General features: G+C 37.6%; 1 protein-coding gene and 1 long non-coding RNA gene across 11 annotated transcripts in view; one reads left to right on the forward strand and one right to left on the reverse strand.

Moving 5' to 3' along the window:
- The window catches only part of LOC138736831 (uncharacterized), a 110,898-nt gene that overhangs the window by 46,673 nt on the left and 38,342 nt on the right, over window positions 1-25,883 (reverse strand). The window contains exons 4-7 of one of the 3 annotated variants that reach the window (XR_011340609.1): window positions 20,647-20,725; window positions 18,602-18,688; window positions 13,330-13,559; window positions 12,544-12,634 (exon numbers count right to left, since the gene is read on the reverse strand). This is a non-coding gene — a long non-coding RNA (uncharacterized lncRNA). Of the gene's footprint in view, window positions 1-12,543; window positions 12,635-13,004; window positions 13,560-18,601; window positions 18,689-20,646; window positions 20,726-25,883 lie in introns of those variants that run through there. The other 2 variants (XR_011340608.1, XR_011340610.1) reach the window with 2 other exon arrangements.
- The window catches only part of LOC138736830 (uncharacterized), a 67,342-nt gene that overhangs the window by 7,605 nt on the left and 33,854 nt on the right, over window positions 1-25,883 (forward strand). For 3 of the 8 annotated variants that reach the window (XM_069886912.1, XM_069886910.1, XM_069886909.1), the window contains exons 2-6: window positions 4,354-4,405; window positions 4,683-4,775; window positions 5,998-6,076; window positions 7,705-7,819; window positions 17,400-17,584. In XM_069886912.1, coding sequence (XP_069743013.1) covers window positions 4,380-4,405; window positions 4,683-4,775; window positions 5,998-6,076; window positions 7,705-7,819; window positions 17,400-17,584 — 498 coding nt within the window. In that variant the 5' untranslated portion in view covers window positions 4,354-4,379. Of the gene's footprint in view, window positions 1-392; window positions 491-874; window positions 1,012-1,038; window positions 2,036-2,109; window positions 2,160-4,353; window positions 4,406-4,682; window positions 4,776-5,997; window positions 6,077-7,704; window positions 7,820-17,399; window positions 17,585-25,883 lie in introns of those variants that run through there. The other 5 variants (XM_069886914.1, XM_069886907.1, XM_069886908.1 and 2 more) reach the window with 4 other exon arrangements.

Below are 25,883 nucleotides of genomic sequence, written 5' to 3' on the forward strand. Positions count from 1 at the left end.
AGTTGTTGAAGTTGTTCTTAGTTGATGTCTGCTGTCTCTGCTGTCCATTTATTAATTTCTTCTCATTGTTCTGTCTCGGGTAACAGCATGCGTGATAAGGCATCTGCATGGCTGTTCAGTGTTCCTGGTTTATTTTTTACATCATAGTTATACACCGCTAGTAGTATGTTCCATCTTTGAATTCTGGCCGCAGCTAATACTGTATACCTTTGTGTGGCCCCAGGATTAAACTAAAGCCGCTTTCAGATGGCCACAAAGCTTGACTGTAAAGCCGCATAGAATACACCTGTGTGGCTGTCGGGTGGCCATCTGAAACCATAAAAGCCAGCCAGGAGGGTTACTCACCTAACCCTTCTCCGAGAGATATAACTATCCTGCTCAGAGTATCGATTCTGGCAGCTGAAAGCAGCCAGACTGCCAGGGGGCGGGCTGATGACGTCGCGATGATGTCGTCAGCCATGGACTCCTGAGACAAGGAAGCCAGACTAAAGTAGATTTCTTCAAATTTTATTTCGTACCCTCTCCCGCTGCCGGTCTCCACCCCCCACCCTCACCTGCCTGACTCCCGCTGCCGCTGCTGGTCTTCCCCCTTGCCCGCACAACTCCCGCTGCCGCTTTGGGGGTGGATGGGGGAGACCGGCAACAGGAGTCGGGCGAGTGAGGGGGGAGGGGGAAACCGGCAACAGGAGTCGGGTGGACGAGGGTGGGGGGGGGAGACCAGCAGCAGGAGTCGGGTGGGCAAGGGTGGGGTCTGAAACTGGCAGCAGGAGTCAGGTGGGCAAAGGGGTGGGAGGGAGACCAGCAGCGGCAGCAGTAGTCGGGCGGACAAGGGTGGGAGGGAGACCAGCAGCGGAAGTCAAGACGTGCCTGAGTTGTTTGTCAGACATGTCTTGACGCGCTGCTATGACGGCAGGGTTTCAGGTTTCTGAATCATTGGGATCTCTCTGGGGAAAGGACAACCTGTACAAAAAGGACAGGTTACACCTGAATTGGAAGGGAACCTGTATCCAGGTGGAGAGATTTGCTATAGTTGTTGGGAAGGGTTTAAATCAGTTTGGCAGGGGCATGATGAAAGGGCAGAGAAAAGAGCAGATGCTGGAAATGTTGATGCAATGAGCAGTGAGATTGTGCGGAAGGACAGGCAATGGAGGGATCATAAAGATGATCATTTGGAAGGATTGAAATGTGTTTACTTCAATGCAGTATTAGGAATAAGGGAGATAAACTTGGATCAGTACGTGGAATTATGATGCTGTGGTTGTTACAAAGATTTAGCTATTGCAAAGACAGGATTGGCTGATGCAGCTACAAGGATTTAGATGTTCAAAAGGAGGTAAAAGAGGAGGTGGAATTGTATTACTCATCAGGGATAGTATTCTCAGCTTCAGATATGGAGGAAGTTGTGAAAGGATTGTCTACTGCGTCAGTGTGGGTGGAAGTCAGAAACAGGAAGGAAACAGTTGACTATGGGCGAGATTAAGAAAGAGGGATTGCTGGATCTTCTTAAAGGGATTTGGATTGATAAATTCCTGGGACCTGATTATATATTTTATGACCGGAAATTATGGAAGAGATGCATTGGCAATGATATTTGCATCCTTCCTAGCCATGGGGGAGGGAGTAGAGGTTTGAGCGATAGCAAATATAGTCTCCTTGCTTAAAAACAATGTATTGAAGAGAACCCTGGGAATTACAGACCAGATCAGAGAGACCTGCATCAGTGATGGCAAATTATTGAAGAGGATTCTAAGAGAGGATTTATGAGCATTTAGAGAAGTACAGTCTTCTCAGGGATAATCAGCGAGGCTTTGTGAGGGGCAGGTCATTCATCACGAGCCTAATTGAATTTTTAGAGGAAGTGAGAAAATAAATGAATGAAGATAAGATTGTGGATGTGGTATACAGTATATATGTATTTATGTTAGGCCAATGTCCCCCATCGTTGACTCATTCAGAAAGTCCTGAAGCATGAGATCCATGGAACCTTGCAGTGTGGATTCAGAATTAGCTTCCCTGCAGAAAGCAGAGGGTAGTAGTAAGTGGAATTTATTCTGTCTGGAGATCGGCAACTAGCAGAGTTTTGCAGGGTTCTGTTCTGGGACTCCTACTCTTTGTGACTTTTATAAATCACCTGGATGAACAAGTAGTAGGATGCGTCAGTAAGTTTGCAGATGACATGAAACTTGGAAGTGTTGTGGATAGTGTCGAAGGTTGCTGTAGTTTACAACAGGAAGAAGACAGCATGTAAAGTTGGGTGGCAAATTGGCCGATGAAGTTCAATCCACATAAGTCTGAAGGAACAGAGATTTTGTGGTCCACATCCATTGATCTCTCAAGGTCACCACGCAGATTTTTAAAATTCTTACTTTGTATTAAAAAAAAATCATTTGAGGCAGATTCTGACTATTGAGACCCATGCTGCCCAATTAGACCCAATGAACCTACAACCCCATGCCTTTTGAAGGGTAGGAGGAAAGTGGAACACCTAGAGGTCAAGGGGCAAATGTACAAATTCCTTACATTCAGCGGCAGATTCAAAGCCGGGTTTCTGGCACTGTAATAGCATTGCACTAACCTGCCACACTAACCGTATCATTGATAGGGTAGTTAAGAAGTCTTGTGTTCTGCTAGCCCTCATTTTAAGAGCCATGAGATAATGTTGCAGCTCTATTAAACTCTGGTTGGACCACATTTAGAATATTGTGCTCAGTTCTGGTCGCCTCATTACAGGAAGGATGTGGAACCCTTGGAGAGGGTGCATCTGGATTGGGGGAAGTGTCTTATGAGGCAAGGTTAACAGAGCTGGAGCTTTTCTTTTTGAGTGAAGAAGGATGAGAGGTGACTTAATAGAGGTCTACAAGATTATGAGAAGCATAGATAACACCTTTCAGATAACAGATAACACCTTTCTCACAGAGTAACAGTAGCAAATACCAGAGGACATCTGTTGAAGATGAGGGGAGGAAAGTTTAGGGAAGACATCAGGTGTATGTTTTTTTTTACAGAGAATGCATTGCCAGAGGTGTTGAAGGCTAATACAATAGGGACATGAAAGAAAACATAGGTAGGCACATGGATCCAAGAAAAATAGAGGGTATGGATGCAAGTAGGGAAGTTTTAGATGGTAGAATAGGTTTATATTGGTCAGCTTAACAATATTTGCCAAAGGTCCTGTACTGTGCTGTAATGTTCTATGTTCTTTAAAAGAGATTGATACTTGGTAATGAAAGTCTGTAGGTGCCATTAATGTAGTGCAGTAGACAAAAGTGCTGGAGTATTCAGCCGGTCACAGAGCATTCATCGGAAGCAAAGGCAATAACCAGCATTTCGGGCCTGAGCCTTTGTTAATGCTTGAGCAGAAAGCAGGCAGGTGCCTGAATTTAAAAAAAAAAAAAAGCTTTTCAAAAAAGCTGTTCAAGCCCAAAATATTAGTTGCAATACTTGGCAACTGGTTTTAATATTGATTTTAAATATTTCATGTATCAGCAATCATATGTTTCTGATCAAATTAACATGAGTGTTGCCTTAGAAACTTGCAAACCTGGAAAATATGTTTAAATAGATGAGAAAAGCAAGTTATGGAATTTAGCAATACAGGTTAATATGTGCATAAATAAGTAAAGTATTAGTGTCCATTCCTTGAATAGAATTTAAAGCACAGAAATTATCAGTTTGTGTGGGAAGTGTTTATAAGGTCACACAACATGTTCTGCAAAGGGATTTGTATGAAGAGAGCCTTGTGTACAGTTCTAATTTCCATATGATAAAAGGAATCTATCATGACATATGAAAATGATTAACCTGCAAGATATGGGTATCATTATGAAAGCAAACATTTATTGTCAGAACCTTGTGCTAAACTGTTTTCTCCGAGGTCATTTCAAAAAGCAGATGAATATATCACAAATATTCCAGGATTCTCTCAAGAAACAAAAGGATGGGACGTGTTTAAGTAGAAGGTTTTTATTTAGACCCATCTGGTATCATTTTCTCTTAGTTTGTCATTTGCTTTGCTCTTTTATTTCTGATCCCAAGATAGCTCTATTGTTAGACAGCAATTTTTCTTAGTCATTGAAATTGTTGCTTGGGTTTAGCAATGATAACTCCCTAAGATTTTTTTAGTGGAGTGTTTGATAATAGTGGTGATGTTAAAACTGAAATTTATGGCTGGGATATCTTTTTGGTGTTAATAATTGCTGAGTGAATTATAAGGCGTGAATTTTACTTGACATTTTTCGGGCTAACCCATGCTATTGTTCAGGTAATCAATTATCATTAAAAAATTGTGGTTAACAGTACTTTGTACCAGTCCAATTTCTAACCGAATATTATTTTATTTCTGTTCTTCCATAGGTAGAAAATAAATTGACCCACTCAACATGAGCACTTTTTCAAAAGAGTTCAAGTAAGATTACAGAAAATAAATTTTAGTTTTTTCTTTTGGTAGGTATATATGTTCCAGAAGTGCTTGGTGAATGCTCATTTAGTGAGGTTGATTGTATTACCCACCCACCATAGACAGTGCTTCAAAAGGGATCCTGTTTGCCTTAATAATAGAAATAAAATCGTTATTTAATGAATGTTCCATCAGCTGTTCTTAATTTTGACAAAATAATACTCTTTTTGTTTTGTGATGTGTTAACATAATTCAGACATTTCATGAATTAGTTCCTCTCTTCTAGTTCTGCAGAAAGCCCTTTAGTTTGTGTTGAAGCTGAATTTATTAGGAATCTCCAGCAACAGATCTACTATCTGGAACTTGAAGCCAACTTTCTATATCCTTTTCTCAGTATGATTGTTGCATTATTGCTTGGATAATATGACATAAAATATTCAAATGTCATCCAATGACCCATATGCATTTATTTCTTGAATGAAAAGTGCCTCAATAATTCATGGCCTTAATTTCACTTCTTTTAATGCTGCTTTGAAAAGGGTAATTTCTCTACTTTTCTGATAATCCCATCATATCTGTAATTGCCCGTTCCTTGGAGAAGATTTACCAGAATGAGTCAGGTCTTGAATCAAAAAGATGATTTATGCACAATAAAGTTATCAGAGAAATTTAAGTTAGAAGAATAGTGGGTAATTGAAGTTTGTTAATCGATGAATTAGGAGCAAGAATAACTAATTTGGCCCTATCAGTCTGCTTCCCATTCCGTCAAAACATTGATTGTAACCTCAAACCTGCCTTCTGCCTGTTCACCAGTGAACATTCATGTCCCCTGTGTTACTGAAAATCTATCTAGTCTATTAGTCATAGATTCTGTTCCACCATCCTTTACAACTCTGAGAAAACCAATGTCTCATCTCTGTCTTGAGTGGGTGGCCTGCAGTTATTTAGAGAAGGGTGAAATAGCAGGTAGAAAGAAAACATTTCTGTTGGTCATTGAATCAAGGACTGGGGGAAGGTTCATGCTGTTAAAGTGAAGACTTTCAGAGGTCAACTTGAAAAGCAAATATACGTGCAAACATAGTAGAAATTGGAACTCCCTTCTTCCACATGCAGTTGAATCCTATTCTTAAATTTCTGATTGATGTTTGCTAACTAAAGATAATAAGTTATATGGATATGGATCACTGATCAGCCTCAAATAGACTGTGTGAAGAAGCAGTTTCAAGACATAAGATGTCTTCTCCAGTCCAATACACTTATGTGCATGATGAAGCCTAGTTAAATTTTGTAGATTTCCTCAACTACTGATCATGAAACCAACTTCAGCTTGGGATACTATATGCAGACCTAATGAAGTTTTATTTAAGAGCAAATAGATCAGACAACGCTGACCCTAATTAAGCCCAGAGTTGTGAAATACAAATTTGCAACATTCACAGCTAGAGAGTGGCCAGAGAGGATGGCCTTTGATCATTGGGGCTTCATTCAACAAGGTTTCAATTTCTGTCAAAAATGTGAATCAAATGGTAACAAACTTCATGTAAAAGAAATGAAATTAAAATAAAGTTGTATTAAGTTTTAATACCTTAACCAAAATATACTCGTGAGCAAACAAAAAAGTCCATTATGCTTCAGCCAAAGGTGGAATCAGAAGCAGAGAGATTGTCACAGAAACTACGGGTAGTTTTTAACTTGCTTTAAACGTACTTAAATCATTGTTGCTTTGCCTAATTTCAAATCTGATTACGCAAGAAAACTGCAGAGAGAAAGACTGATAAAACTAATACACTTAGAAATATGATATCCTGTCACTCCCATCCACTTTCTCACTGCAGCTCACCTTTAAAGATGCTTAATTGGTTTATCTGTACAGACCAGGATGTCTTGGCTATGTTTTGAGCGAGCTGGGAAACTACTAGGAGTGCTTTCAAAGTTCCATTGTGAAATAAGTTTAAAAATAAATCTGCAGTCATAACAGAAGGAACGGAGCTAAAAGGGTTTTGAATCACAATCCACTTTCTAAAGCCACCCATGCAGTGGGGTTTGGGGGGCAAGGTTACGACCGCTCGAGGAGATGGATCGAAATATAGAAATTAAGACTAATTGTAAACCATTCTGCCCTTCCACTGTTTAATAAAATCATAACTAATCATCTTAATTTAGTGCTTTGATCCTGTTGTCTCTTGATTTCTTTATCCTTTCAAATTTTGAATATACTTCAAAATTTTACCTTTGCCCCTTCTGTGGTTGATAATTCCAAAGGTTCACACTCTTGGTGAAGAAATTTATCCTCCTTTCAGCCCTATTTTCTTAAGCAATGATCCCTAATACTTAATTTCCCACTATTAAGAAAGTTCTTCCTGGATCTAGTCTATCCAGTCCTGTCAGGATTTTGTAAGTTTCAGTGAGGTTTCCTCTCATTGTCAAAAGTTCTGGCAAATAGAAGTCCAATTCCAATACCAATCTTTCAGTATTAGTGTCCTGCCTTCTAAAAATCAGTCTGGTAAATCTTCACTGCATTCCCTCAGTAGTTGAATATGAGCAAAACTCATGGTGTAGTCTCACTTGCAATAAGACCATTCATCTTTGCTTTATTTAAAATAAAACCACAGTTTATCTTATTTTTAATCACATCAGAAGAATTGTTTTTGCTATTCTTAAAACCTTTATTGGAGAGCAGAGAATACTTTGTAAAGGTTCAAATTATTGAACAGTAAAGCATAACTTTGAATATGACCTGAATGTTTTATAAATATAAAGAAATATCTGGTACCTAGGGGACTTACACTGAAGTTGCATATTGTGCCTTCCAGTGCAAGTATTTGGCTTACTGGCAAAGGTTTACCTTTGAATTGGAAGAGTAGTCATTCAAGTCAGAACCTGGCTATTTACAACACACTGATGCTTAAGATTCCTACACTTTGAGCAGAACAAGCCAATCTTTGAATGAGACTTTCAGTCCCATCCCCTGCCTCCAATGGGCATGAAGGAATTCAGCCCACATTGATGATCAGTATATAGGATTTTTACAGTCGCTGGCCAACTATTATTCTCAAATAAGGCAATGAAGAGCAGCATCAATGAGAAAAACTAATGTTTGACGTTTTGGTGAAGGGCTCAGACCTGAAACGTTGACCATTCTTCCCCCTCCCCCCCCTCCCCTCCCCCCACCACTGACTCTGCTCGACCTGCTGAGTTCATCCAGCAGGTTGCTTAGTGAATACAATATTTTTTCATCAGAAAAACAGGGTGGAAATGGTACATAAGTATTTACTACTGCTCCTCATCTCTTGTTTGTCCTTTATCAGGAGCTACATTCTCGAGTTGATGATTTGCACATAGAATTGAAGCGAAAAGAAGCCTATTTAAACACATTGGAGTTTGAAAAAGAAAGACTCAGCAACCAGCTTAAACTATCAGATGGCAAGTTCTGTGATTGACGCATGTGTACATAAATGCCATTTTATAGGGGTGATTGTTTATTATGCATGATCAGAGGCTCTAATAAATATGCAGCTGTTAAGTTCTGGTTAATATCAAAATTACTTTCATTTTCAATCCTTCAAATTACAGCCTTTTTATTCTGCACCTTTACCTGCAGTGGAAAGTCATGCTCTTCTCAGAGTGTGAAGACCGTAAATGCACGTAGTACACCAGTTGGGACCTAACCAATATTTTATGTCTATCCCATAACCGCTATGCTCTTATATTCTGTGCCCTGGATAATGAAAGTAAGGACCTCGTATGCCTTCTTCACCAACCTATCTACCTTTGCTGCCACTTTCAAGGATCCTTGTACTTCAAGATCCTACTGTTCCTCCATAATCCACAGTGCTCTACCATTCATTGTGCATGAATCACTGTTGTTATTTATCCCAAAATGAATCACTTCTCACTTGCCAGGATTAAATTCTATTTGCCATTGTTCTGCCTATTTTGCCACCTCATCAATAACTTTCTGTAATTTAAGACCATTTTCCTCACTAACAACAATTTTCATGTCCCCCGCAGAATTACTGAATACATATGTTCATATTCAAATTATTTATGTATATTACAGACAGTCAGTCATAGAGCTCTACAGCACAGAAACCGTCTCTTTGGCCCAACTGTCACTGCTGTCCAGTCTAGTCCCATTTGCCTGCATTTGGCTCATATCCCCCTGAACCTTTCCAATCCAAGTACCTGTGTAAATGTCTTTTAAATGTTGCTGTTGTGTCTGCCTTTACCATTTCCTCTGGATAAGGCTCCTACAACATCACTGTGGTATTCAATGAACAGTAGAGCTGAATGGAATATTGAGAAACATTGGTGTAGAAGTCCGAGGATCCAGGAAGGTGGCAGCACGTCCTTTCCTGCAATTGGTCTGCCCATTATTCCTGTTAACTAATTAAGACAGACAGAATCTGCTTACATCTGAGTCCTCATTTACTCCTGGTAATTCTGAGATGTATCCAGTGAGATCCTGTTGAGTTAGGCCACAAATGGAGTATTACATCACCACACTATAGCAAGGATGTGATTTTCCCAGGGGTGATGAAATGGCAAAATGGACAAAGCAATAAGTCCTAGGCTTCCATTCACAAAAATAATTCTCCACCATCACCTCTGCCTCCTATCACTCTCAATCACTTCCAGGTCAAATTTGCCAACTTCCCTTGGATCCGATGGGTTCTTTCTTTTCTTTTCCAATCTTTTTATTATTATTATAATTTATAAACACATACAGTTCAAAGAGATATGAAAAATACATAGTTTAGGTGGTGGATCTTACCTTAATATTAGGAGTTGCTGTCTGAAGACATGGGGGTAGGTTTATTGTTATTTCTTCTTTTTTCTCTGATCGCTCTCTGGTCAGATGGGGGGCTTTTTGGGTGGGGGGTGGGTTTTGTTTTTCTTTCAGGGGTTTTTATGTTTCATTTTCTTTTGTTTTTTCTTGATTTTTTTTTTAGAACTACAGATATGGCTGACACGTCGTCATTTCCGGTCCTTCTTTATATCTTAATTCTTCTTCCGGGCGCATGGGTCCCTGCTTTGGTTAACCCTTTATACACTGGAGGGTTGACCTAAGTAATGGATCAAAACATTAATTTTGTCTCTTGGAATGCTAATGGTTTAAACCACCTGTTTAAAAGGAGGAAGGTCTTTAAAGTATTCCAGAGACTGAAAGCACAGATTATTTTTTTTTACAGGAGACTCATGTGAGGAAGGAGGATAATCTGCGTTTTTTAAAATCTTGGAAAGGCCCACAATTTCATGCCAACTCATGCTCTAAGACTCGAGATGTATCTATTTTTATTGATCCCTCTATTACATTTGTTCAACATGACATCACTGTAGACCCTAACGGCAGATTTTTATTGGTTACTGGGTTATTATTCAATATTAAGATTGTCATGGTTAATGTTTATGCCCCGAATGTAGATCACCCTGAGTTTTTTAGATCTTTGTTTACTATTTTACCCAATCTAAATGAATATCATTTAATAATGGGTGGGGATTTTAACTGTTGTTTGAATCCCCTGCTAGATAGGTCGAAACCTTCACAGTTCCTACTGAATAAATCAGCTACATATATTAACTCTTTCCTTACTAACTCCGGAGCTGTTGATATTTGGAGATTTCTTCACCCGACAGATAAAGAGTTTTCCTTTTTTTCTCATGTATACCACTCATACTCGAGAATTGATCACTTTTTTATTGATTCACGTTTTATTTCACTTGTAACTGCTTGTAAGTATGACATTATAGCCATTTCGGATCACTCTCCATTACAACTCTCTCTTAAATTCAAAGACTCTGTTTCTACTATTAAGCACTGGCGTTTTGATGTTACATTATTGCAAGATTTAGACTTTGTTAAATTTATGAAAGAACAAATTAACTTTTTTTTCAACAAATTACACTACGGAAATTTCTTATGGAATATTGTGGGATACATTCAAGGCTTATATTCGTGGTCAAATTATTTCTTACTCAGTAGCTTAGAAGAAATGCATCAAAAACAAGATTCATCTATTGGTTGAGAAGATTAAAGACATTGACAAGAAATATGTGACTGATCCTACTGAAGAACTTTACAAACAAAGAATTGAACTGCAGATGGAATATAATTTGTTACTTACATCTTCGATTGAAAACCAGTTAATTAGATCTAAATCTGATTTTTATGTGCATAGTGAGAAATCGGGTAAACTGTTGGCTAATCAACTGAAGAATATTTCAGTTAGACGCCAAATTGTGGAGATTCGCAAACAGAATGGAGAACTGACTGTTAACCAGGAAGAGATAAATCAATCTTTCCAAAATTTTTATACTTCCTTATATAGTTCAGAATCCCCTCAAGACCTTAGTAATATGTTTAATTTTTTAGAACATTTGAAACTCCCAAAAGTATTACCTCAAGATAACTTAGAATTAAGTAAACCCATTACAGATTCTGAGATCAATAATACTATTTCCTCACTGAACTCGGGGAAAGCACCAGGTCCTGATGGATATTCTGTGGAATTTTATAAAGCTTTTTCTTCTACTCTCTCTCCCTGGCTTATTAAGATGTTTGATGAATCTATCACATTGGGTAAACTACCACAATCATTTTACAGAGCTATGATTTCTCTAATCTTGAAAAAAAATAAAGACCTGACCGAATGTTCTTCTTATAGACCAATTTCTTTGTTGAATGTTGATTCTAAGATCTTCTCTAAAATTCTAGCGACAAGGCTAGAGAAGATATTACCATATATTATCTCTGAAGACCAGACTGGATTCATTAAAAATCGTTATTCCTCCTTTAATATTAGAAGATTGATGAATATTATTTACACCCCTTCACATAAGTCCTCAGAATGTGTTATTTCATTAGATGCTGAGAAGGCCTTCGATAGAGTAGAATGGCCTTATTTATTTACAGTTCTTGAAAAATTTAATTTTAGTCCAATATTTATATCTTGGATTAAACTTCTTGATAATTCCCCAGTTGCCTCGGTTTTTACTAATACCCAAAGATCGCCATATTTTCGATTATTTCGGGGTACCAGGCAAGGGTGCCCCCTTAGCCCTTTATTATTTAACTTAGCTTTAGAACCTTTGGCAATTGCTATCAGAGAAGCACCCAATATTACTGGTATTATTCATTGCAGGGATATTCATAAAGTATCACTATATGCAGATGATTTATTGCTATATATTTCCAATCCTGAAAATTCTATTCCTGCAGTTTTATCTTTATTAGCCCAATTTAGTAATTTTTCGGGATATAAACTGAACTTAAATAAAAGTGAATTATTCCCTTTTAATGGATGGGTTCCTATTTATGATAGTTTGCCTTTTAAAATAGCTAGAGACTATTTTATATATTTAGGGATTAAGATTACTAAAAAACATAAAGATTTGTTTAGGACTAATTTTTTCCCTCTATTGGACCTGATCGGTAGTTTACTTACCAATTGGTCACCATTATCCCTATCTATGATAGGCCGAATTAATGCTATTAAGATGATGATCTTACCTAAATTTTTATATATATTCCAAGCTATACCTATTTTTGTTCCTAAATCTTTTTTTGATAAGGTCGATTCTAAATTGTCTTCATATATCTGGCAAAACAAGAATCCTAGATTGGGAAAAAAATATTTACAGAAATCTAAACTGGAGGGAGGATTGGCATTACCCAACTTTAGAATTTATTATTGGGCAATTAATATTAGTTACTTAAGGTATTGGTTGAATTATTCAGAATTATCTCTAAATCCCCATTGGGTAAATTTAGAAATTAAACTGGTACAAAATTTCTCAATTAGTTCTATTTTGGGAGCTGCTCTCCCTTTTACTCTTACTAAACTATATAAACTAATTGATAATCCAATGGCTAAACATACACTACGTATATGGTTTCAATTCCGGAGATTTTTTGGCCTAAGTCATTTTATCTTGGAAACCCCTATTGTACTAAATTTCTTTTTTCATCCCTCTCTAATTGATCAAGCTTATTTACGATGGGTTCTAACATTTGAATCATATGCAACTTTACTGAAGTTCATATAGACTTCATTAACCCCTCTGAAAAATTCTTTCAAACTGGTCTGATAGGATCTACCCCGGCAAAGATATGCTGATTTGCATTGATAAGTCCTTGCCTTTCCATTGTTGATTAATACTGTCCTCTGAATTTTATCCCATTGACTTCCTTGTCACTGATGTCAGATGTACCTTCTGATGAATAGCTGAAGGTCAACCCTGTCAATCAGAGTGATACCTCAGTAAGAACCTTGGCAAAGAAGAGGGATTCACTGTGTAGAGTTTAAAATCCTTGGCCTGCAGGGAAAGTCCAAACACAATTGAGGGGTGAATTTAATTAAGACATTTGGCAGGTATATGGGCAGGAAAGATCTGAAGGGTTATGGGCCAAATGCAGACTAAGGGGACTAGCTTAGATGACTTTGTCAGCATGGTCAATTTTGGGGAAAATAGCTTTTTTTTCTCCATTTTGTACAGCTCTATGACTAATATCAAGGGCAGGGAGTTAAGATAAACAGCAGCTTTTAGACTAAATGCACTTGGAGGATGGAACATTATTAACTGGAGTCAGACTGCAACAATGCAGCTGTTAGTTTAAAAGTCATGCACTTTATTCTTGGAGAGGCAGAATGTGTTGGGTATCAGTTTGGTGTTTTGGAAAATGCAGGAAAAAGGCATATAATGAGTGTGATGCTCTTTCACTTTGGTTCTGGACTGCTGACTGCTGATTGCTGAGGTAGGTTAGCCATGATTGTATGGAATGGCAGGGTAGGATTGAGAGGCCAGGTGCCCTACTCCAACCCCTATTTTCTTGTGTACTTGTGTAATTTGAAATTACCGGGCAGTGTTAAAAAGGTACTTTCCAGGTTAGTGCTCAAGTGCAAATGAAGGGGGTGTGGTGTTCAAACGCCCACCTCTGCTGACAGTATTGATTGTATAGGCTCAACAATCAAAGCAGAAATGCAGAGAGGACTAAATCCACAACTTGCCACAGCTGTTCTGCTCAGTCTGGTCTCATCCACTTCCCGATATTCCTGTTAACTCCAGAAGACATCCAGAAATCTGCTTATAATTCAGTCCTCCATTTTTTTCCCCCTGTGAAGCATCCAGTGAGATCCTATTGGGTGAAATGCTTATTGAATTTCTGGAACAAAATTTGGGAGAGAGATGATGTGGAGAAATAGAACTGTAAAGTTGTTGCTGCATTTTAGTTCACAGACTCTTCAGAACATCAATTTTCCACTAACATCAGGTACCTATTTTTACTAATTCCACTTTCCACACATTGCTTGCTCATTTAAATATTTCTTCAATATTGTGAAAACATATCCCTCTTCCACCCCTTCAGTCAGTGCTATCCATATTTTGGCCACCCTGCAGGTGAAAAGAAAATCTTCAGCATCAGCCAATGACCACTTACTTCTATTGAAGGAAAAAAAACTTTTAGAATCTACTGTGACTATGTGCCTCATAATTTTGTATATCTAAGTCAGATCTCCCCTTGACCTTCTCATTTCAAAGTAAATAAACCAAACCCACCAAATAGTGAAACGGAAATGCTTGAATTTTGAGCTGAAGTTGACAGAGGTGCCAGAGTTCTCACAGTTATCTAGATTATATCTCTTTCCACCCTGTCACTTGTAAGGACATCATCCCCTTCTCACAATTACTTCACATCTGCCACATTTGTTCCCAAGATGAGACCTTCTATTCCTAACCATGCAAAATCTCTTTTTTTTAATTTAATGAAATTGAATCTACCTTACTGTCGCCTCTATTTACTTCCATCCTTACCCCTCCTCTTCCCATACAGAGCAAGGGCAGAGTCCTTCTCATCCTCACTTTCGACACCACTTCTATCTGCATTTTGTAGGGAGAAGTCTTTCCCAGTCTTCCTCCTCTGCTCTGTGCTTCCCATCAACCCTCTTAGATACTGGTGGCTGTAATCATAGGAAGTGTAAAACTTGCCCCTACCTTACCTCCATCCAGGGCCACAAACATACCTTCTAGTTGAGGCACGTCTTTACATGCACATTGTCCAAACTAATCTACTGCATTCAGAGTACTTAGTGTGGTCTCTACATCAGTGAATCAAACACCACTTGGATGACAGCTTTACTCTATTTATGAGTCTAAACTTGACTGCATGAGCCTGCTCTTGTACTCACAGTTCTCTCTGCTTATTCTTTCTTCCACTTCCCCCACAGTTGTATTTTTTCCCTCTACCAGTCTTTGCATTTCTCATACCTTTGTCCAATATCATTTCACCTCTGCTCCTTCTTCTTTCCTCCTTTATATACATAATCATCTCTCCTTCCCTTTAGTCTTGATAAAGGGTTCAGTCCTGAAACATTGACTGACCATTTCTACCCATGTCTGACCTGCTAAGTTCCTGCAGCCATTCTTTGTTAACTTTAGCCCAGTCATTCTCCCTGGGTGGGGGGGTGGTGGGTGGGGGGGGGGGGCAGGCACAGCCTGAAATCATAAATATTTATATGTTTTCATGTAGTTGGTAGGAAAGAAGTAAGGAGGAAGCCAACTAAACAACTACTTCACAGGGAAGAGGGTCCATGAATTTAGCAGAATCCTAAGGGACCCAGAGCCAAAATAAGGTTGAGAATAGCTGCTCTAGCACATCCAATTTGAAATGCTTCTTCCCAGGCAATGGTCCTGATGAATTATTCTGATGTTTCACATTCCACTTTGCGCCATGTGGATGGAAGATGAACGTCATGTTTGAAATATTCTGAAACAACTTGTTTATCACTTGTAGCTGATTGCATTGGGAAAGGGTGTTAGCCATCAAATAGCATGCACCCTTTTCTAATAAGTGTTTTAATTAGCAGTCAGGATATTAACAATCTTCTTGACAATTGTTCCTAGTGGTAGCATCTACTCCATAATCAAAGTGCAATGATTAGTGCAACTCTGTTACCACGCCAGCAATGAGGACCGGAGTTTGAATCCCATGCTCTCTGTCAGGAGTTTGTGTGTTCTCCCATGTCTGCATGTGTTCTCCCCGGGGGCTCCAGTGTCCTCCCATCGGTCATTTGGGTGCATGGGCTCGTGGGCTGAAAAGGCCTTTTATCGTGCTGTAAGTTTAATTTTTTTTAAATTAAAATGGTGTTTTGTTGGGTTTGCCTGTGTTTAGAACATTGCAACTCACGTTAGAATTTGTTTGTAATGCAGGTAGAGGAGGTTGGTAATATTAGGATAACATTTAGTCAACTGAACCTTAGAAAAGTGTGCTCGATGGGTGTGATGGTACACCACTGGCCTACTGCAGGAGGGAACCTCTGTACCTGCAGAAGAGCATGGGGACAAGACAACACCTGGCTGGGTGTCAATCAGCCGACCTCAATGGATCAAGCCCCACCTGGTCGGGTGTCAATCACCCTCCAGGATATAAGCCTGAACCACCCCTTCGAAGTCAATCTCACAGCTGGCTCTGTGGAGTTTTACGTCGAATAAAGCCTGTTGTACAGTCTTTTGGTTTTGTGTGTTTGCCTCTGACCAGCAGTGCACCACAATGGGCTACCTTAAAATGAATTAATGAGTGCCTAGCACAAAGGGAAGATGAGTGAACACATTCCAAATTAAAATCCCATGTAGTTTTGGCAAATGGTTGTTGAAAGTCTTGTTCCCATAATTTATTTATACCACCCAGGGAACTATCCCTTGATTTTAAGAGCAGTTTTTAAAGGGCAAAAAGCCATTTTTTTATAATTAGGTTTCAAATTATTTACTTTCCAAATAAGGTTAACATCTAAATCCTATGGGAGCCTCAATGTTAAAGAATTGAAAAAGGTCCTAATCTGTAAATAACTTGATAAAAAAAAATTAAGTTTAGGTATTTTAAATTGATACATAATTGTTCAAAAGAAGCCAAGTTTTGGTTAATATATAGATCTAGAAAAGATTGGATACCCAAGCTTAGCCACAGAGTGTAACCAATATCTTGGACCGAAGGTAGAAAAAAAAGAATTATGTAGAATAAGGCTAATTGATAAAATCCTATGGGTAACCAAAATTAAAACCAAATTCTTAAGGTGTATCTGACTACCAAATTATCAAGTTAACTTGGAAACCAAAAAAGTCAAGGGTGCTCCAAGTCTCGAAATGAGAGAGTATCATTTAGTAGACCATCTCTCGGTCAATCCATCTTGAAGCACCTTGGAATTCATTATGATTAATCCAAATAGTAATATATCTAAATTCTAAAATTAGGTAATGCCAAACCTCCATTTATTTTAGTTGAGGAGGTGGGAAATGGAAAAATCTAGCCCAATTATTAGCAGGACCATGTAATCCAAGAGTTCACAATTAAAAGATTTATAGAGGCAATGTGAATGTAGGAATTTACAGTAGAAATATTTCCAAAAGGTGGAGGAAAATGCAGCCATTTTTGTAAGGTGAAGGACCAGATAGGAAAGAATTAGAATTATGAGGATTACTGATAATAAAAAGGTAAGTGTTATCACAGGAGTGATGGTCTTCTAACAATGTCACTCCTATCAACAGTCCTTCAACTCTGACATTTCAGACATCATTAATTTTCAACAAATAACAAATTTAATCAAGAACATTGTAAACTTTTAGAATTTAATTAAAATATCAACAATGAGTAAAATAATGAATAGTAAATAGACCAATTTTTAAAAACATTTTACTTAGTGGAAGTAACCCCACTCTGGCTCCTTATCTATGTGTCAGTCACTGCTGCCTCAGCAGTGATGATGTGGGCGATTTAGTGCATCTGAACTCTCATTCACCTCTGTCATCCACATTTCAATGTACAGAAGTCAGTGACAAAAAAAACAGTAGGTTCCTATGCAAGAGGTGAGCATGATTCAGGTCATTATATGGTATATAGACTTCAGTAACATAAATTATTGCTGGAGGTGCGTTAAGATGGTTCAAATTTTATTCTGCAACATTCTCTCATAAGTAGTATTCATTAATATTGTTTATTTACAAACTGCAGATTCTCATTCAAAGGAAAAGCTGTCCCTCTTGGAAGAGATAAGGCAGCTCAAGGAGACGAAATTTCTGACAGACAGGGAGCTCTCAGACAAAGAAATGGAATTACTACAGAGCAAACAGGAACTGGATCGACAGATCACCAACCTAAAGAATACTGAACAAATGGTCATCACAATAAAGGAACAAGTAAGTTCTGTGTGGTTGCAATAAATGATCACTGATGGTTCAAATTAAAGGGCAAGGTGTTTGAGTGGAGTTGAACACTCCTGTAAATAGGTAAGTGGTATATCTGCTAATTTCCATTTACAGATAAATTTGTAGGATCCTGAGTCCAGCTTTGCCATGCTCATGAACTTAATCTGGACAGTGCCCTTTAAAGTTCTCTTAAGGAATCTACCTAGAGAAATTCTGACCTCTTGCAGGCATGTTTGAGGGCACCCCATTGTTCAGTCTTCCTCTGTCCACCAAAGCACACATTTAAATGAGGCATGAACCAAAATAATTCAAATTTGTCAGGACTGGGAATGTTTGACAATGTGAATGATATAGAAAATCCTCTACATAAGTGAGGAAACCCAGCAATAGTACAGATAATTCTTTTAGGATAAATCTTTTTTTTAAATTTTATTCTTGTTCTTTTTCCATAAATATACATATTAAAATTTACCATTTTCAAAATATAAATAAATAATTTTATATATAAACTTTTTCTAACAAAACAAAACACAAAAAGTCTTTCCCTCCCACCCCATTCACAGCATAAATCCGTACACGTCAAGCCTTACAGTTTGGATTTTTTTTAAAAAGTAAGTCTTCATTGGGGAGGTCACTTATATTTTTATAATAGTAGAACCTTTTTTTATTATATTTGGGCCCCTATATAGTCCAAATATGGATGTCATATTTTTTTATAAATACGTCGTATTATGCGATTTATTTAAAAAAAATTCCTTTCTTTTTCTTCCCCCCTCCCCCCCCCATAAGTATACAACTGTTCATCTGTCTTCCATCATGCCATCTGTAGAGGGGAGTTGGATTTCCAAATAATCACCATACATTTCTTAGCTACAGCTAAAGCTACTTTAACAAATGGCATTTGGAATTTAGTTCGTTTATTACTTATTTCAATAAAATTGTCCAAAAGAAGGCCATCCCTGTTATCCTTGTTAATATTTCAGCAATATCATGCCAGAAAGGACTCACCTTCACACAGGACCACGTAGCATCTACAAACATTCCTATTTCTATTCCACATCTAAAACACCTCTCCGATATTTCAGATTTTGATTTCTGTGGTGTGAGATATAATTGGTGTAGAAAATTATATTGCACTAATCTGTATCTTGCATTTATAATTGATGTCATGCTATCCAAACACCAATCAGACCAGCATCTTTCCATTATTGCAATTCCTAAATCTGACTCCCATCTCTCTCTCTTGACTTCTGTAAACCTGGTTTTTTGCTTTCATTTTGGACAGCAAAGTACATTTTAGATATAAATTTGGGTGTGTTCCCCAGCCAAATCAATTCATTCCATGTCACTAATTTCAGATGGGGCCAAGTTTGGTCCCCATCTTTCTCTTAAGAACAATCTTAACTGGAGAAAGCAAAAGAATGTCCCACTAGCTACCCCATACTTATTTCTTAATTGTTCAGAAGACATGAGATATCCTTCCATTTAGCAATCATCAACATATCTTATTCCTTGATCATACCATGAATTCAATATTTTGTTACCTAGATCCGTAGGAAGAAGTACATTTTTTACATAATGGTATCCTCAGTGACATACTTGTTTTTTTTTTCCTGATGCATTAATTTATTTCTTACCATATTCTAATCATTTATTTTAACATAGGACTTTTTATTTGTTATTGACTTAACATTCGACCTATAAATAAAGTCTTTCCATGTATCCTCTTTTATTGAATTCAGTCCCATTCGAATCCACGAAGGGGGAACTGTATTCTTCAAAGAAAGATGATAGATTTTGTATAAAGATGTTGTTTTATTGTATTTTATTAGTTCAATATTTACTGTTTTTGGAGGGGGGTGGGAAGGTGGGAGGGAGGGATGGGGAAAAAAAAAGAAAATGTCACTTTATATTTCAAGAGATGCATTTGTAAATATTTTGGTTGATATGGTTCATAGTGCGATAAATAAAGAATTACAAAAAAAATGATAGAAATCTTGCTTGTGCTGATCGATAATACTTAAAATCAGGGAGTCTAAGTCCTCCCAATTTATAGTCCCATGTTAATGTTCCTAGTGCAATTCTTGGTACTTTGTTATTCCAAAGGAATTGTCTTAATACAATTATGTATTAATTTAAAGATTTTTTTGTTAGTACAATAGACAACAATTGAAAGAGATACTGTTGTTATGGGATTACCTTCATTTTTATACAGTTTACACCTCCTGTTAATGTAATTGGCAGATATTTCCATTTCTGTAAATCTTTTTCTTTTTTCTAATAGAGGGGTATAATTAAGCTTATATAAATTCTGTGAATTATTACCTGTCATTATTCCTAAGTATTTAAGTCCATCCATCTACATCTACCATTTAAATCTGCTACATTTTTATCTTTCATAATCAAAATATTGCAATGGCATTATATCCATATTTATTTTATATCCTGATATTCTTCCATATTTTTCTAATATTATTTGTAATCTTATCAGTGATTTGCTTGGGTCATACATAAACAACAGCACATCATCAGCAAATAAACTAATTTTATGTTCTTCCTGTCTAACTGAAGCCCTTAATATCTTGATCTCTTCTTATAATCTGAGGTTCAATAGCTATTATAAATAATGCTGGTGATAAGGCACCCCTGTCTACTCAATCTACTCAAGGGAAAAATAGATGACATTTGGTTATTTTTATAATTTTAGCTTGTGGCTTATGATAGAGTTTTTATCCAATATATAAATTTTCTACCTACACCAAATTTTTCCAATGTTTTATATAAGAAAGGCCATTCTAGTTGGCCAAATGCCTTTTCTGCATCTAAAGTAATAGTTATGTGTGAATACAACCTTGGTTTTGCCATATGTATTATATTGAATAATCTACCTAGACCATTTGAAGAATGCCTTCCTTTAACAAATCCCACCGGATCTGGATGTATTAATTTTGGTAAATACTCACCCAGTCTGTTGGCTAGTGCCTTTGCTAGAATTTTATAATCTGCATTCAGAAGTGATATTGGTCTATATAAGATTTTTAATGGATCTCTACCTTTCTTCAGTGGCTCTGTGATTATAGCGGTTGAAAACGTTTCTGAGAGGGTTTTTCTCCACCACCTGGTCCAACACATCTATCCAAAGAGGCATCAACAAATGTTTAAATTGCCTATAGCAGTCAGAAGGGAACCCATCTTCCCCCAGGGACTTATTAGCTTATAAAGTACCCAGAGGTTTCTCCATTTCTTCCCTTGTAAAAGGTGGATCTAAATCATCTTTTTCTCTCCCTTCTAGTTTAGAAAGTTCAACATTTATTCAAAATTCTTCCATCTCGTTTTCATCTCCTACAGATTCTGATTTATATAAAATTATATAGTATGTTCCAAACATTATTTATTTCTTTTTGATTATATGTTATAATATCAGCTTCTGTTTCTATGGCATTTATCATTCTGGATGACTTCTCTGCTTTCACCTGCTTTGTTGCTTGTTCTCCTAGTTCATAATATTTTTGTTTAGTTTATAATATCATTTTTTTCAGTTCTATATATTTGTAGTGTATTATATTGTAACTTTTTATTCTCTAATGTTCTATATTTTTATTGTGTTCCTGATACTTGATATCTTTTTTCCAATTTTGTTATATCCTTCTCTAGACTTTCTAAATCTCTTGCATATTTTCTCAAGATTTTTAGTATAAGAAATAATTTGTCCCCTCAAATAAGCTTTAAGTATATCCCATATTAGAAAACTGTTGTCAGTTTCCTAATATGGGAAGATTGTTTTCACAAAATATTTCTGTTTTGTAATAAATTCACAATAATCCTTTTTTAATAATGTAGCATTTAAGCACCATCTATACATACTTTCTTGCTTTTTCATTATCATAATAGTTAATGATAAAAGTCTTGCCAAATATACCATTTTACTTTGTAACTGGGCAGTCATTAAAAATTGGTCAATCCTGTATGTGAATCATGTACCCTTGAGTAGACCATATAGTGTCTTTCTAAGGGATTGAGCTGTATCAATTAAATTTAAATCTTTCTTAAATGATAATGTATTTTTGCAGCTTTCGCCCTTGTTATTTTTCTTGCTGATTTGTCCAATATCAGATCTAAACAAAAATTAAAATCTCCTCCAATCAATATATTTTATCTTCCCCCTGTGGTTTTTAAAAAGATATCCTTCATAAAGACTTCGTCATAATTTCGGGTGTAAATATTCATAAACATCCATGATCCTGCATAAATTTTGCAGTGTGCCATAACAAATCTTCCAGTTTAATCCATTTACGTCCCTTCTATTATTGTTGGTATATTTGTATTAATTAAAATTGCTACACCTCTTACTTTTGATCCAAATGAAGACACTATTACTTGTCTCACTCATCCACTTTTTAATTTTGTTTGTTCCAATTTGGTAAGATGTGTTTCTTGTAAAACGACTACATCTACCTTTAATTTTCTTTTGGGTATGCCAAGACCCACTCTCTCTTCACTGACCCATTAATTCCATTGACATTAAAACTAATGTTCTATCCATATTTTTCTTTAAAACAATTTTTTTAGCAATAAAATCTCTTTGGCTCTTTAAATGGTAAAGTGATCCTTTAAGAAAAACACACAATGTCCCTGCCCCAATGTTGACATATGTGCAGAGCCCCTGAATGTCTTTGAAAAAAGCCCACGGAATCTCTCGAGGAAGAAGAGCCCCTCCCTTTAATGCTATTTTTTTTTTTGCTACTCCTTTCCAGGTGCCATTCTGATCCTTAGACTGGAGTTTCTACCCTGCTACCACCTTTTCCCAGATTTTTTTTCTTTTACTGAGCTCTCCATGAGCATTTCTATACACTTTTAAACAATAAATACAAGACGGTTTAGTAAAAACATTTTTTTTAAAATACAGCTTTTACTGGCAACCTGGATCTCTTTTTTTCTACAAACTTTGCAGAAAGTCTTCCACCTCATTTTTGGTCTTGAAAAATTGCTGATTCCCTTCTGCTACTTTGACCCTCAAAGTCATGGAATATATCAATGAGTATTTCAAGTTTTTAACACATAGTCATCTTTTCACATCTTCTTCAAATTATTTTCTTTATTTAATCAAGGTCACGCTAATGTCTTGAAAAAAAAGTACCTCTTCATGATCAACCTCAGGTGGGCCATTATTCTGCTTAGAGTAATCATGTGCTGCTCCCAGAATTATCTCCTGTTCACAGTAGCTTAAAGATCTTGGCCTTGGTCTCTGGTCGCTGTCTCTTCTGCATCCGAGTGTTCGATGAGCTCTCTTGATGGGCAGTTTTCTCCAAATTTGTCTTCGCCTAACACTTGTGGGATCCATTTTTGAAAAATGTTCACTGGGTCTCTTCCCTTGATTCCTTCCTTTAGTCCAATAATTCAGACATTGTTCCATCGACTAAAGTTCTCCACATAGTCAATTTTGTCAAAGCAGTCCTTGTTTATCCGACTTCCATTCCATTCTTTGGCTTTTTTTCCCCAAAGCCTCATTTTTAAGGCGTTTTCGTCAATTCAATCTCAGCTCAACCCATTCTCTCCATCAGGCCTTCAACAATCTCTTTTATTTCGGTCATTTTCTCTCTCGTATCTCTCATCTCCATTTTAAACTCTCCATTTTTTCCAGGATGATGCTCAATTCTTGACCGACTCCCCAGTTTTACTTGGTTCTGCCATTCCCATTGCCATTTTTGCACTGCTCGCTTTCAGGCTTTCACCCAATGTTCCCAGTTGATTAAAAACTTCTATCTTTGTTCTCGGCTGCCTTGGCTTCTTCATGCTAGCTTTATCCATTTTTGATGAATGTTGTTCTTCTTTCAAGTTTTGACCATCTATTTGGTACTCTTCATGAAGAGCTCAAACAAAACGCATCTGTCTAAGTCCTTTGCATGGCCACGCCCCTCCTTTAAGGATTAACCTTAACATTAATAATCAGTTCATTCCAAAGAACCTTATTGAAGCTGCAAAGACCCAAAAGCAAACAGCGAAGCAGCTGGTAAAGCAGGAAATGGTGACAAGCAAAAGGCAACAAACAATTTTATTCTACTTTCATCTTCATTATCCCTTCCTTTCAAGACTGTTTGACTCCTCATCCCTCTTCTTGTCATGCCACCCAAATTTCCCACCACCAGAACTATTAGCAATCCATTAGTAATAAGAAGAAATAATTTGAAAATAGAAAATTAATGTGGAAAATAAATGCATATGTACACTATTTGAATGGAATGACCTATATTTTCCTTTTGGTTTCAAGATTTCCATACAATCTCTTTAGTAATATTATCTATTTCATTCAAATACCAAGGCTAATGTTTCAGAGATTTCAGATCCCAGAAACACCCTCACTATGGTCATCCTCAGTTGGACAGTAATGAAACTCTCCTTGGCCCACCAACTCTGTGCCAACAATCAAGCGACCATTGCCACCATTCTGCACTCAGCATGTGTCTTTATTCTCTTAACGTTTACATCGACTTCCCACCAGATCTACCATTTGTTTTGACACAAAAGGCAATTTGCAATGGTCAATTAACCTTCCAACCTGCATTTCTTTTTGATGTGGTGGGAAACTGGCCGTGGAGCAAATGTGCAAACTCCATGTACCTACCACTAAAGAGCAAGCATGAGTTGCAGGAGAAGTGAGGCAGCAGCTCTTCTATCTGCACCACCCATCTGATATTCTCTTTCACTCTAAACCTACACAAAGATTGCTTGATGCGGAAATGCTTCCCAATACTATGAGATGATTGGTGTAGAGTCTTAGAGCATGGAATTTGTCTGTGCCAATCAATTTGTCAATCCACTTTTGTCATATTTTCCTGCATTTAGCCCACATCTCTCAAAACCTTTCCGATCCATGAACCTGTCTAAATGTTTTTTAGACGTTATCTTTGTACACTCTTCTATCACTTCCCCTGGAAATAAAAGAGGTGCTTAAATCCCTTTTAAATCTTTCTTCTCTCCAAATCTATGTCCTCTCATTTTGGATGAACATACTTTTGGAAAGGGATCTTGTCTGTGGCCATTATGATTTTATAAACTTCTAAAAGAACATTCCTCTGTCTCCTGCCCTTCAGGGAAAAATGTACCAGACTCTGTAGCCCTCTCCTTAAAACTCATCCTCCAGTCCCAATAACATTTGTATAAATCTTTTCTGCACCCTTTCCAGCTTAAGGAGATCTTTCCTAAAGCTGGTTCAGCAGGATTGCACACAATACTCCAAGTATGTTCTCGCCGATGCCTTGTACATCCCAATTCCTGTATTCAGTGCCCTGGCCAATGAAGGCAAACATTCTAAACACCTTCATCCCTTTTCTCACCTTCAAGGAACCTAGATCTCTCTGTTCTACAACACTCTCCCATGGATTAATTTAATAAAATACCTCACACTTGTCTGAGTTAAATTGCATCTGCCATCTTCTAGCTGTCTAGGCCTGTTGTAATCTCAGCTAACTCTTCCACTCAGTGGTGTAGTTAGGGTGGGGTGCAGGGTGAGCATATTCTTTTGAAAGTGAGGCCTCTTTCTCCCCCCCACTTCCCTCACACTGCTCAAAGGCCACTGCTGCCCCCTCTAAATGCTCCAGTCAGACGCCTCCATCGTTAAACGTGATCAATGCTACTCTGAGATTTGTGTGGAGCACAAGCATGTTTTTATTAGCTTACAGTTAACGGCCGGTATCTACAATTGTCTTCAGGTATATTGGAGGTAAGGCGGGAAAACAAAGTTTATATCGGGATCGACAAGGGCAGAGCCAAGTGGAGGGGTTAGCTATCTAATCTGTTAATTCAAGTTCACTGCATTCACCCCTTCAGAAAAGACCCTACGGGTGAAAACAGAGACCATGTTCAGCAACACAATTTTTTTTCAACCATTTACAAGTTAAATTTGTCAGGGGTCCTGGTTATTCTGGTCAAGCACCTTAGTTCTGGTGGACTTTGCTCTTCCAGGACTTCCTGTGGTTCTTGGTTAGTGGGACTCGAAGGGGGACTTGGGGGCCTCAGATCTAATGGTAGCTCCATTGGAACCCTGCGTGGGGTATTTGGAGGTTCCAAGCCTATTATGGGCATCAGGACCTCAGTTCCTGAAGGTGGTAGATCTCTGATCGAGAACGTGTCCTCTCTACCACATAGGCATACGTCGGGTTTGCGGGCAGTATGTGCACTCCCTCGACCAGAGGGTCCGTTTTGCTTCTCCTCAACTGGACCGATCCTCGTGTCGTTAGCCATGCTGGAAGAATGATACCTGACGTGGATTTCCTACAGAATGCAAACATTA

This window comes from Narcine bancroftii, chromosome 6, assembly GCF_036971445.1.
Source record: "Narcine bancroftii isolate sNarBan1 chromosome 6, sNarBan1.hap1, whole genome shotgun sequence".
In the NCBI taxonomy this organism is placed as follows: Eukaryota; Metazoa; Chordata; class Chondrichthyes; order Torpediniformes; family Narcinidae; genus Narcine; species Narcine bancroftii.